At 36.0% G+C, this 14,920-nt stretch overlaps 1 protein-coding gene across 2 annotated transcripts in view; it reads right to left on the bottom strand.

Moving 5' to 3' along the window:
* Positions 1 to 14,370, bottom strand: part of rai14 (retinoic acid induced 14) — a 70,325-nt gene extending 55,955 nt beyond the window's left edge. For both annotated transcript variants that reach the window (XM_083565053.1, XM_083565054.1), the window contains exons 1-2: positions 14,079 to 14,370; positions 9,303 to 9,374 (exon numbers count right to left, since the gene is read on the bottom strand). In XM_083565053.1, the coding sequence (XP_083421179.1) occupies positions 9,303 to 9,338 (36 nt within the window). In that variant the 5' untranslated portion in view covers positions 9,339 to 9,374; positions 14,079 to 14,370. The remainder of the gene's footprint in view (positions 1 to 9,302; positions 9,375 to 14,078) is intronic.
* Positions 14,371 to 14,920: the final 550 nt, after the last annotated feature.

Genomic DNA, 14,920 nt, shown 5'->3' with positions numbered 1-14,920 from the left:
TAGTGAACACTTATGCATTTGTACGCCAATGCATATTTTGTCCTTTTTTTTTTTTTTTAATCAAGCCCGTTAGTATGCGGTGTTTCGAAATACTTTTTTTCAAGTGTTTACATTGTCAAGGGAATATAAAAAATTTGTATAAACAAACAAAAATTACAAAAATACTTAGTCAAATAAATTTCTTCGTTTAGTCCACTTAACGAAACACTATTTCCCACAGACCATTATTACTGTCGCACCACCCGCTAAACTCTGGACCGCACTGGACAGGTAACACAGAAGATGCTGCAGAATGGAAAAATTAAGGAACGGTGAGAAAACTGTGAGGGTCTAGGAAATGATTCAGGTCGAAGGACAATACAAAGCGTTTTCAAAGTTTGGGATCATTTCAAACTAAACCATAAAGAAAAACACTGTACAGTGCGGTTACCGTTTTTAAAGTAATTTGAAATTGATTTTTATATTTGCATTTATATACAGTGCGTTCAAAATGTCCCTGGGCAGCGGCCCTCTAGAGCAGGTAGTGGAGCACGTTTTTTTTTAAGCTGCCGATAAAAACACTGATTTAGTTTGGAGAGAATTTCAGCTTTTCCAAAAACTGTCAAGATTAGAGATAGTTAAACTCAATATGTGGCTTTTGCAATTTTTTTTTTTAAGTACACTTTTATACATAAATAAATTAAGGTTTTTATATAGTTATAATAAGCAAGACATTAAATTTCTTATTTTCTTTATTTTTTTTTATCAGATTAATCTGAAAAAGAATTGCCCAATTAATCAATTATCAAAATAATCATTAGTTGCAGCCCTACTATCAAATAAATGTTCCAATAATTTTAACTCATCTTATGCACAAAGAATTTATAACTAGGGCTGTATGGTAATCAAAATTCACATTTCAGTGTGTCCCTTAGTTTTTAAGTCACCGCTCGTTTTTTTGTTTATTTTGGGACATTTGGGGAAAGAAATACAGAACAAAAACTGCTTTTAATTTTTTTTAACGCAGTTTATTATTAATAAATGTAAACAATTTACATTTTTAAAAATTAATAAAAATTTAATAAAACGCCTGCTTATAATATATAATAAAAAATAATATAAAATAATATTTTATAACAAAAAATAAATATCAAAATTAAATAGAATAAATCATGTTAATGCAATACACTATTATATTGTTTAAATTAAGTAATTAATTAAATTACAAATTAAGTCACAAAATAAATTGATTAAATAAAACTAAATAAATGGAAAAATGTAAGACTAAACAAACTTGCAGTCCACCACTTATGTTTGTGAGGGAACTCAGATTTTAACTATGTTCCACGTTTCTTGGATCGTTACACCCCTATGAATAACAATTAATATTTTATTTGTAATGACAAAAGGTAAGATATTTAGATAGGGGCATGGTCAAGTGCTAGTTTGTGAATGAAGGGCAGGGCTAGAGAAAAGTGAGTGGTAGGGACCTACCGTACATATGTGCAGGATCTTTTTTTAAATAAGCAGAAACAAGGAGAAAAAGGGAAGATGAGCAGAGTAGCACAGAGCCGTGTGTGTGTGTGTGTGTGTGTGTGTGTGTGTGTGTGTGTGTGTGTGTGTGTGTGTGTGTGTGTGTGTGTGTGCATGCAAGTGAAAAAAACAACTGAAAAACAAAGAACATAGTAAAAGAAAATAAAGGGCCCTGTTTAAGCTGTCCCAAGCTTGTCTCCCACGTGACCAGTAAAAGAGCCCTAGTAAATAGTCCAGTAATTGAGCTGTGTTATTTTGTTAGTTATATAATCGTTTTCAGTGGCTTTTGTGTACAGTATACACAGAAAAGTAAATATATAAAAAGTAGCTATCTAATGTAACAAGTCAAGGTATGTAAAGCCATGGCAGTGTCCTTAAAAGCACTATTTAACAGTAAGTAACGGCAGACTGGTTCAAGGTGGAGGTGGGACTGCATCAAGGATCGGCCCTGAGCCCTTTCCTGTTTGCGGTGGTGATGGTTTTGACGGTGGTTTACGGATGATGATGGGATTTGTGGTGAGAGTAGGAAATAGGAGAAGAGCCTGCAGAGGTGGAGGTATGTGCTGGAGAGAAGGGGTATGAATGTCAGTACGGGTAAGACAGAGTGCATGTGTGTGAATGAGAGGGAGGGCAGTGGAGTGGTGCAGTTGCAGGAAGAAGAGGTGGAGAAGGTGGAGGAGTTCAAGTACCTAGGGTCAACAGTGCAAAGTAATGAAGAGTATGTTAGAGAAGTGAAAAAAAAAAAAAAAAAAAAATTCAGGCAGGGTGGAGTGGGTGAAGAAGTGAAGAAGGAAGAAGGAGTAATAGCAGAAATGATTTGTGTTTAGAGACAGTGGCATTGAGTAAAAGACAGGAGGTGGAGCTGGAGGTAGCAGAGTTGAAGATGTTGAGGTTTTTGTTGGGAGTGACGAGGATGGCCAGGATTTGAAACAAGTTTATTAGAGGGACAGCACATGTAGGACGTTTTGGAGACAAAGTGAGAGAGGCGCGATTAAAATGGTTTGAACATGTGCAGAGGAGGAAAAGCGGAAAACCAAGGAGGAGGTTTATGGATGTGGTGAAGGAAGACATGCAGATAGTTGGAGGACGGATGATCCGCTGTGGCGACCCCTAATGAGAGCAGCCGAAAGAAGAACAGTAGTAAGGGGGTATTTTTTTTTTCCATTATGACTGCTCTTACATACATTTGTACATTAAGTTCACCTATGTGCTTTATCAGAGAATATTGGAAAACCTTTACTTCACTGCATGTTATTGTTTAATATCCTACTTTTTACATCACTACATTTCAGAACGACATGCCATTCTTTGCAGAAGAGAATTTATATCTTGCCAATTAAGTAACCCTATGGTTCTCAAGTGAGTTTTAATGGAGAAAGAAAAGTCTCATGATTTTCAAGTACATCTATAAGCAAGAACCTTTGTACTTTTACCCAAACAGAAATGGTAAAGGAGAAGTTTTACTTTAAATGCAGTAAGATTGAAGTAGAGAAAGTGCAGAAATTGTGTTGTTTGTCCATCACTGATTAAAAAAGGAGCAGAGTATTTGAAATTCAAGTGTTTTAAATACAGAAAAAGACCCACTAACATACCCATTAATCTACCCACTAGCCTCTTCAGTACAAAGAGCCTGGACTAAAAACTTTTCTTACAGTTATAGCTGCTGCTTATTTACCAAATGCATAATGTAATCACAAATGCACAGTATTTTCTATAGTATAGACAATTTGAACTATCACACGTCTACTGGTCAGTGCTGCATTGTCACAATGCTAGTGTCTCACTTTTTGCTCCAAATGTTGTTTGCAGACATGAACCTAATGATCCTGGAGAATTTCATTTCTCTATGTACAGTACTGGATGTATTTTAAATGAAAAACATTTGATTTGACACACAGTCAAGGCTTATGTTAGATAAAAAATAATTTTTTTTTAACAGACAAATATGGGTACAAATTTCACACACCAGGAATAAACACAAGTATTGATTGCTTTTAGGAAAATAAACAGTACTCAATATATCCAGTTAGACACGAGCGAAAGAGCAAAACTAAATTAGTAGTTACTGATACACATTCATTAGCAGGAGTTAACTGTCTGACTAATACCACTGCTATTAAAGATGCCTGATAACATTAAACACAAACGATATAATAACCTGTAAGGCTTGCATGCGATATCAAGGCGATAAACAGACTACTGACAAATGAGCTAGATGTGTTTTACAAATAATGATCCAAGCAAAGCAGACTGCAAACTGTACTCGAGAACAGAAGCTACAGAAGAGGAACTACAGCATCTTCCTACAAATCAAGTTGCCTCAGAAAACAAACAAACCTCGGGACAAGTAGTTCAGTACTAGGAACAAGCACTAGCTAAGTAAGAAAACTAGCTTACAGACTAGTTGAGTAAAAATAACTGTTCGTACCCAACATGGTGGTCCTGGAAAACAAAGTCACAGTTCCTGACAACAAGGAATGAAAATGAATTCCAGCAGAATGAAAACGAAACTTTCTTTTATTCACAGCTGTATAGAGACACGATTTTAAAGTGAAACAAACCCTTTTCTCTACTGCATAGCTACCCCATGTACTTCATGGGCACACTTCTGTATTTCTTAAAGATTTAAGATCACAATCTTGAGGTCACCCAAATGAGGATGGGTTTCCCTTTTGAGTCTGGTTCCTCTCAAGGTTTGTTCCTCATAACATTTAAGGGAGTTTTTACTTGCCACAGTCGCCATTGCTGCTCATCAGGGATAAATGCACACCATTCACCTTGACTGTTGATTTCTGTAAAGCTGCTTTGAGACTGTTGTGAAAAATGCTATAGAAATAAACTAAACTAAACAAACTAAACCTTATGGGCTCCATTTAATAAAAAAACAGTGCTAAATAAAATGTTTACTGATGCCCTGATTAATGAAAACCATTTTTTTTTTTTTTTTATTACCGCAAAACACTTTTCTATACTATAAACTTTATTCAAAATACGAATGATTTTGTGACCTGTACTGCACAGTAAAGTGTATGTATGCTACAATTCTCATTCTAAACCAAAATGAGGAAATAAACTAAACATGTATATACACCGACCAAAGGTTATGCACCGTTCCATGTACCGTCACATGTTTGCCGTTTTATAATTCTAAGTCCGGCAGATCCCTACACAACAAACTCTTTTGGGTCTATTGTCTTTACCATCCTCTATATGACAGATCTGCAAAAAACTTGGCAGAAATGAGGCTGCTGGAGTAGTGCTCAAAGTAAGATTACACAATGAATTATTGAACATTTAATAAATAATACAGTTACTCACTTTAATCTACCAAAAAAGATTTAAATTAAAGTACTGATGCTATTTCTTTTGCCAGTAGCTCATAAATAGATGAGACTGATGATGGAATGAAGACAGGCAGGACCCAAAAAAATCCTAGTCATACTTAGTCTATGGCATTGATAAATCGCTACTGATTATCCTAGAGTTCATGAGGCTTAAAGCTAAATTACAGAAAAAAACTCTTAAAACTCTCATGCCATATTCTATTTCCCTCTTATAAGAAAGTATCGTATCTTCCTAAATACAATCTAATGCTATTTGATGCACCGCCGTTGCCGTTGTGTGTAAATTTCCTTTTATTTTTAAGAGACTGTACCGGCAATTAATCAGGTTAAATTAGACTTCTTTTTTAAATCAAAAACAAAAAATTTTCTAATTCTAAACAAAAATCCTTTCGCTCTAGCTTTACGTCGATAAAAACCAAATGTTTCATACACTGCTATTACACACCACAATACAGCCTTATTTGGTGCACATCTGGAGCCCAGGTTTATTCACTTTGTCAGTATAAATTAACCAAAACCAAACAGTTGTTTTGTCGTTTATGAAGAATTCACCGGACACATGTTTAATCCTGTTGACGTAACTGGCGACTTCACTGAAACTTTACATCAAGCATGAATGGAACAACGAAAGGGGGGATTTTTAATTCTAAAGATGTGAACGCCTTTATAAAAGTCATGGTGATTTATTTATCCTATCTGTCTTATTGGTGCTGTAATGAATCGTTTGCGTTGTACTTTTACTTTATAAGGACATAATAAATCTTCTGACAGAACACCACCACTTTGATAAGCACGTGTGTTTCCTTGTCAGCGATCAACACTTATTCTGGCAGTAAGTCTGTCAAAGTGTAAAAGTAACTGCTGTTATAAAAACAGGATACACACCTTAAAAGTCCGTCCACATTAAATCCAGAGAGATCTGAAATACCGCAATTTCATTTTAAAATAAGATCTACACCTGGTGTTTTCAAACAAATTCGAAAAATTGCTTAACTACACCAAAACATCTTAAAATGCTGACATCCCTATTCTCTGCAAATGTAAAAAACTTTGAACTACACAGTTTCAGTCGGACTGCCAGACTTTCAGTCTCTTTGAATTGATGCAGCGATGTCAAGAGGTTTTTTTAATGGACAGACAAAGAGACAGCATTTGCAGCCACGTGTAACTCAAAACTGCATCACGTGACTAGCAATGTGTCATTGTTGTCTCCATTCTCTAATTTCACACTACAAAGCGAAAAGGATATTTTATTACAATATTTTGTCCACTAAAAACGAGCTTTCTCAAGTGGACAAAATATCGTCTCAGTGTGGACAGAAAGCCAAAAGCTAGACAACAACATACAGCTTCAAATTTATTTGGATTTTGGTGAATGTAGCCTGAGAATCAGGAATTACAGGCATGTTCGTATTTCACAATGCATTTTTCCTTTCATTTTCCCCCACCTTTATCCTTTCATTTTGCACCACACCTTTTTAAAGTGCTTTTATTTAAATCCTTGAATAATCAGAGGACAAAAAGCTGGAAAGAGGTTCGATCGGAACCAGAGCCAAGAGAAGTGATGAAAGCGATCTTTAAGCCGTAGTAAGAACAATAAGAATACAGACATTCTATAGCCTGCATCTAAGATAAAAAAAAATAATAAAAATAAAAAAAACAGCATTACAGGATCGACTTGGCATCTGGCTCTTCTCATTATTTGTACTGGCCTCACGGATCTCCTGTTTTGCCCAAAGAACGAATGTTTGGCCCCGAAAAGAAATTCCACAACAATTTTGAGCTTACACAAACCCTCCCTGAATAGAACCCACAGGATATTTTCTTTCGCTGCCTCATCGCGCTCCTTTTTTTTTCTCCAAAATCGTGCCCTGGGCCGCACGCTGCAGGAACGAAGCTTTTAAACTGGCAACACACACACACAAAGAAATCAAAGATGGACGTTTATCTTTCTGTGTGTCTCAGAATCTCATCTTCCTTTAACCGCTTGAACTCGAATAAATTCGTTCAGTGTATTCATGGAGGGTTTACCATGTTACGCTTCCATATTAACTCCAGCTGCTGCTCTGTTAAACCGAGCCTGTTCGGAGCAAATAAATGAAATACTAATACTCACGGGATATAACCTGAGCTCTTTAAAGGGAAAGAATTACTGAGAAATAATGAAAACATATGGTTTATATAATCATTAGACTGAAATTCTTTGATTTAACCTCTGAAATGTAATCATACATTTTTTCTATCGCTCAATCAGCACTATTTACTTTCAACTAATACGTCTGATATAAATAATTAAATGACACTATGGCAAAAATTTGGTCGGAAGCTTTTGATTGGTCAGATGCTGTTAAGAGAAGGTCTGACAGTTGTGCAGCTGCAAAACACAGCTTTACATGAATACGCCATCATTTCTTTTGGAAGAACTGACAAGGAATTAAATACCAACAAATGTTCTGGCCTTTTAGAATCCAAAACAAACAGAAATCTAATACGGTACGTAATTAATAAGCATATTAAATAGAAAAACGGTCGAATCCATATCTACATTTTATGATGTTGCACATAAATGTTTTAAATAAGCAGTGTTGTCTTTTCAAAGTTATCATTATCTATTAAGAAAAATTACACTTTTATCCTTTTATAGTCACATTCAGTGTTATAAGATGTTTGATAATGAAACTATAATTAAAGTATATCCACATGATGATGATGAAATCTGCTTAAAATTACGTTTAAATTATTTGGGAATAAATTATTATTTGAAATGATTATATATTAGAAGAATCGGTATGAATGAGAATCTATACTATGCCCTGTCTCACAGCTCTAAGCTTCCTGATTCAATCCTGAGCTCAGATTTGGTATCAGCAGGGGTTCTTCTTCAGTTTCTTTCCAGAAACATACAAGTAAGTGGACAGAGATGTGGAAGAGTGTGTGCATAGTGCCCTTCAATGGTCTGGCGTTCCGTCTAGGGTGCACTTCCCTTCTCACACTCAGTGTTCCCCAGATAAGCACCACATCCAAGACCAGGATGAAAAGGATACTGAAAGTGAGCGAGTACATTTTTCTTTAGTTGCATGTCTGAGCCACACTGATAAGGCCAGAGGCTGTTTCTGTTCCAGGCTTCGCTTTTTATTGAATGTTGTTGGTTTGATAATCACATCCAGGGTGCCGCTACGATCCTTACACTGTGACCAGGTCTGAATGGCGACAGCCTGGCAGGCCAAAATCAACATTATTACACGTTTCATTTTGGGCCCAGCATTTTTCCCTAAAGTCACTGTGGTGTGTGATGACGCGTTATTACGGTCATTGGAATAAAGGCTGAATCACCCGTCCTGGAAACAAGTCACTTCCTTTTAGATTCTTTTTTTTTACTTTTTTTGAAAGGCAAAAAAAAATTATCCCAATGTAACAACACACACGGTCTTGAGCTGTTTAAGTAACAGGAAGCTAGTATTATTTGCATTTTTTTGTTATAAAAGTGCACCACAGAAGCTTTTCTTAATCATGATAAACAAGTGTCAGATTCACATTGAGTCATATTTATCTATTTGGGCTTGTGCTGAAATTTGCATATCAGAATAATTATTTCTTAATTCTATTAATAAACATATGGTATTTCAAAAAGATTCAAGTCCAAGTAAAGCTCCAGTCCAGCATTTTAAAATCAACGTTTCATTCAACAACAGAGCAGAATGTAAATATTTGAACAGACTGCACCCAAAAGAAAGCCTCACAGTTTATACTGTGATCATAAATAAATAAATAAATAAATAAATAAATAAATACATAGAATGATTAGGAAGAGGTGGTAGCTTAGCGGTTAAAGCATTGGACTTTGGATCTGAAGGTCAAGAGTTCAAAACCCAGCCACACCAACTTTCCACTCCTGTGACCCTTCAACATCGTTTACTGAGCTACCTCTTCCCATTTTGAGACTTTAGTGTCAAAACTCTTTGGGTTTTCCCAAACAAAGGAGCTCACAAATTGTGTTTTTATGAGATTAATTTTAAATAACGAGTTGTAATATATAGATTTTGAACTTTTTCACCCAAACCTTCAAGATTCAATGTAGAACCTTACACCTTACAAGTACATGTTTTTTAATCAATAAGAACTCTGTTTTGCTGTTGTATCAAGCATAATTTTCAACATTATTGATGTTAAGTGCGCATCCCCATTCAAAAACTCTTAAACCCTTTATCCAAAAAACATTTATAACAGGAGTGTAAAGGGAGTGTTTGTTTTTTGCCCTGTCAAAACCAGCAAAAACAAAAATTCCACCTAATTACACACTCAGAAGTCCAGCAGATTTTGAGATACCCAGAGACTCTGCAAAGTCATCAGAATTTCACTGGGTTTCTGACTCCCTGCTAAGTATGACTGACACACACACACATGTGCGCACACACACACACACACGCACACACACACTATACTTACATCAGTCTTCCTGAACTTTGCTTTTAGGCTTTTCATGTTAGTCCATGCAGATTCTCACAAGTCCAGACAGAGCTGAAAAATAAACACCAGGATTGTTTATTGGCATTCAGGCATTTAACAATCAAGTACTGCAACAGAAATTAGCATTCGGTGTAGCTTATTCATTATATACAATACAATAAATATTGTACATATTAACAATAGTAATAATTAATATTATGCATTAAATAATCTAGAGTATTCTCATTTAGCACGTGAATGTGAATGGTAATGACAGAATTAAAGAACATGTTAGAAATTTGCAAAGTTGCATCCAAACAAACCCAAACACTTCTTGATCAATGTCCTTTAGACAGATGAGACCAAAGAGGAAAGGTTTAGTCATAATGCAAATTGGCACCTTTGGCAAAACTAAATAATAATAATAATAATAAGTTTAATTTATATAGCGCCTTTCCCAAGCTCAAGGACGCTTTACAAGGTACAATATTTCAGTATATCAAGACAGACGAAATATAATGAACATACATAAACATAAACATATTCGTTGGACATTTGCCCAGGACAAAGGCTCACATGCAGCTGCATGAGTTAATAGCAGAGACAACATAGACATAAAAACATACAGGACAAGAGATAGAACACTACATAGTACATGAAACATAGACCACATTTCAGAAAAATGAAGGACTCCTAACACATATGCATTGACTGATAGTGGAGGTTGAAAAGGTGGGTCTTAAGCCTTGATTTAAATTCAGTCAAAGTGGTAATGGTTCTGAGTGCAATGGTTAAGGAGTTCCATAGTATTGGAGCAATGACAGAAAGGGATCTGCCACCCGCAGAGGATAGACGGATCCTAAACATGGTATATAAGCACAAACAGCTCATATCAATTGTTAAGCACAAATTGGGCTTGTTTTGCAGACATGAGACCTGGGCTGCAGAAGTATTCTTAAGTCAAATGTGAGGCCATCTGTCTAAAAGTTTGGCCGAAATTGAGCCATGCAACAGATCATGCACACCAAAAGCAAATCCATAACCGAAAGGCTGGGAAAAAAAACATTCACTGTGTTGCTGTGGCCCAGTCAAAGACCTCATCCTGACTGAAATGCTTTGGCAGAACCTTAAGAGAGCTGTATATAAGCAAATGCCCACAAACCTCAATGAAATGAAGCAACACTGTAAAGGACAGTAAGCCAAAATTCCTCTGCAATGATGTGAGAGACTGATAAAGTCACAGAGATATGATTACATTGGTTTTTCCACACATGGCTTTTCCATTTCGGCTTGATATTTGTACAAAAAATAATAATAATAATGACACTGTGTAATATTTCATGTGGTGTTGTTCATCTGAGGCTGTATTTACCTGATTCTAAGACCTGATTAGGACCAAATGATTTTTATTGTCACGATATGTTAAACCTTAGAATTAAAAAATGGTGTACTTTCATTTTAACAGGACTCTGTGTGTGTGTGTGTGTGTGTGTGTGTGTGTGTGTGTGTGTGTGTGTGTGTGTGTGTGTGTGTGTGTGTGTGTGTGTGTGTGTGTGTGTTAATAAAAATAATTTATAAATCATGAATTTTGACATTTTATGATGATTCTTATTAAAGATTTCATGCTCAAATGTAAACAAGCGTTATGTCTCTAAGAGCCCTGACTAAACAAGGAGGTTATGGGGACTCTAGAGACGGAAAAATTCTTACTGGTGCCCTTGGGCTTAATGATCTGTATGTTTTTTTCACATGATGGTATGTTTATTCAATTAATTACAGTCTAATTGGTAATGTATTTTGCAATTAACTGAATATAAAGCCAATTTGCATATAAATAAACAGGATTATAGTAAGCCTTAACATAATTAGGTGTAATGAAACTATTCATATACTCACACTGCTTAGATAAATGCCATCAATCAAGATTTCTAAATTTGTAATACAAACAATGGGCTAAAATAAACATTCTTCAAAGTGGGCTGGAGGAAATTAGGATAATTATTCTGTCCATTAGCATGGTTTGTTTATGTTTTTCTACAGCATAAAGTAAACTTTCTCTTCTGTTTTAGTTTCAAAATGATGGAAGGATGTGATTATGAGAATAGCTCTGAGTGTCATCATCCCACTCTCATCTCAACCCCCCCAAAGTTTATTTCTTTTATGCAGTTCATGCAAGAACAACTGTAAAAATGTCATTATTGTTCTCAAATGTACAGTATCCTCTTATAAAGCAGCTGTCATGGATCATTTGGAACGAGGGAACAATTCAGATATATTTTAGCCTATTCTATTGTGAATTTTCTAGCAAATATTAGCAACTGTGCTGCCCATGATATGGCACTGTTGCTCAATTCATAGTTGCTGGCTATAAAATTTGAAAGTAGTTTGTCATGCCTGACTAGGCTGCACTTTATTAGCCATTCTTAACAAACACTGACCACCACCATTCCCAAAAACCATCCAGTTAACACATTTGATTAAGAAAGACTAAACACTGGTCACTTTTGGTCCCAACGAAACAATCGATTGTCAACATTGTTCAAACATCCAATCAGTGATCACTTTTGATTAATAATGACCAATGATTGGTCACATTTGTTCCCAACAATCAATGTTATCATTTTTCTAACAACTAATCAGTGATCACCTGTGATAAAGAAAGACCAAAAATTGGTCACCTTTTCCCAAACAATCAATGGTCATCACTGATTAAACAACCAATCAGTGATCACATTTGATTAACAATGACCAATGACTGGTAACCTTTGGTCCCAAAAAAAATAATCATTGGTAACCATTGTCCAAACCACCAATTAGTGATGACTTTTGATTAACAATGACCAATTACCAGTCATCTTTGGTCCTAACAATCAATGACCACTAATGTTTAAACAACCAATCAGTGATCACCTTTGATTAACAATGACCAATTTTTGGTCAGATTTGGTCCCACGAAACAATGAATGGTCCCTATTGTGAAATTTGTTCTACAATTCTTACATTCCTTAAAACTGCTTTTAGACGATGTTAAATTTGTTAAAAATGCAACAGAAATACAATTGAATTGAAAAAAAAAGATCATTGTTTGAACATCCAATCAGTGATCAAATCAGATAACCAATAACCAATGACCAGTCACATCTGGTCCTAACAAACAATGGTCACAAGTGTTCATACAACCAAGAAGTGATCAAAATTTATCCCAACTACCAATCCCTGCTCACTTTTGTTTGCTAAGGACCAATCACTGATCACCACTGGTCTCAATAACTAATTACTGATCTCCTTTGCTTGCGGAATCCCAGAGATGGAAAGTAATGACGTACAATACTTCGTTTCTGTACCAAGTAGATTTTTCTGGTACCAGTATTTTACTTCACTATTTATTTTTTGGACAGCTTTCTACTTTCAACATTTTTTTACACAAATATCTGCCTTTCTTCTTCTTACATTTTCAAACCAGGCTCGTTACTTTAGTTTTAATCTGTTTGGTGACATTATAAATAAAGAATTCTTTACATTGAGCACTGTTTTCAGCCCATCAACCTCTTTCTTGTCATTGCATAGCTTTTTCATCCTACCACTGGTGTATTATTTCCTGGCTCTAACACACAACAGCTGTAGGCTAGCCTACAAATCAACACACAAGCAAGGCAGTAGGCAACAAAAATTCTGAGGCTAACGTGGATGAGACAGAGGGAGTCCACGATGTAAACATGACTGAGAACAGAGACATTCCTGATCACCTGATCATCATCATCATCGTTGCTCTGCTTGTGGTTTATATGGTGGATGTTGAGCCTGAATACATTCATTAGACAACAAAATGTGGAATTCTTTAATATTTATATATTAATATGATGCGAGGTCAAGTTACCAGTGTGACACTAAAGGTAGTAGTAATGGCTACTTTTTACTTAAGTACATCTAAGAGCCCAAACTTCTTTACCTTAACTTGGAAAAAGTGTAATCAGAACTTACAATTTTACCAGAGACTTTTAAAACATGAGTGTCTATACTTCTACTTGAGTGAAGGATGTGTACATTTGCCACCCCTGCAGCATCCATTGCCGGATCACTGTTGGTCTCAACAAATTCAATACAATCCTTTCATTCCATCATTCCTCAAACTACCTCGGTCTCCATTCTGTAAAGTGTGGGATGTGTAAAAAAATCTACACTGCTGTGACCAAACATGAAATCTCTCTAGAAGAAGTAAGGTAAAAAAAAAAGCGATCATGATGATAACCCTATCCTATGTGCCATCAGGAAATCTCTCATTCATGGCACACCTTCCAACCACGCACTTGACGTCACCTGGTAACTTCTAGTGACTTTTTGGGCATGCACGAGCGACTTTTGTTGAAAAAAAAAAAGTTGGCCGTCTAGAATCTGAGCATGCCATTAACACAAAGTGAACACACACAAAAAAAATCAGACATAAAAAACAATGAGTGCATGAAAAAAAGTTCAAAGAGAAGCAGGTACATTAACACAGAGAACGTTGGTGTTACTATTGCAACAGTTAGAGAGTTTCCACGCTTAGCCTGAAGATAAGCAAAGCAAACAAGAGTGTTTTCAGCACGAGCGCTCCTGAACAAGGCGAACACTATGTGCCAAATGACCCCAATAAACAGCAAGTACGGCAAAAACATCGGGTTTCATGGAGCTACTTGTTCAGAAAAGTTCCCGGTGAATAGGATGTTACATGAAGGTGTGCATCAATGATCAGATTTACAGCGTGTACTGTGTTGGATCCAGATTCCGGACACTCACCCGCTTTGCAAAAGTTGGACGGATTTGTTGCAAACACACCCCCGGTAAGACACAGAGCTTCACATGGCACTGCCTGCTCTACTCATTCTGCAATGTATTGTTATTAGCTTAATGATGATGATAATTAGAATGATAATTGTTATCAAAATATGAAGTCACGCCGCGAATCCTGACCTACAGCTCAGCCCATTCAAATGGCCGGAATCGGAGCACGGCCGCCTCTCATTGTTTCCCCCTTGCGCAGGGAAAGCGGTCACGTCCCAAAATGACTATTTGTTCCATTTAAGAGTGCTCTATGTAGTGCACGAAATCATTCCTTCTGCACCCAGGGCGCTCGTGGGAGCGTTTGGGATTCGACCTTTTACGTCACAAGCTCGCGGCCTCCCTCTCCCTCTCGCTCGCGCGCGCGCGCGCGTTTCCAGTCTGTAATAATGATCTAAAAATATAACACGCCTTAATATTTTATTTACAGATCAAAATTCCGGTCACTTCGAGTCTATATTATCTTAATTTATCTGAAAACAATTAATTTATTATATAAATATATCTATTTTTTTGTCTTACTTATAAAAACCTGCATTACTTCTAAGACTTTGCAAGTTAAATTATTATTTTGTTTCAGTTTTATATTTATTGTCTCTTGCACGTGCTTTTAGAGTTTCAAACATCGTATAATCCATTTCTACACTTATATATGCAAATATGTCGTGTTGTTGTGTCTGAATTATTACTGTGGGCTTATCATAAACCCGCTCCATAACATCCCAGGCTGCATATTTTAGCAGGATCTAACATGCCTCCACCATTAAAATATATGTTTATATAAAGAAGCAGGAATTTAC

This window comes from Silurus aristotelis (genome assembly GCF_946808225.1).
Source record: "Silurus aristotelis genome assembly, chromosome: 16".
NCBI lineage: Eukaryota > Metazoa > Chordata > Actinopteri > Siluriformes > Siluridae > Silurus > Silurus aristotelis.
This window is presented reverse-complemented; position numbering and strand designations above follow the sequence as displayed.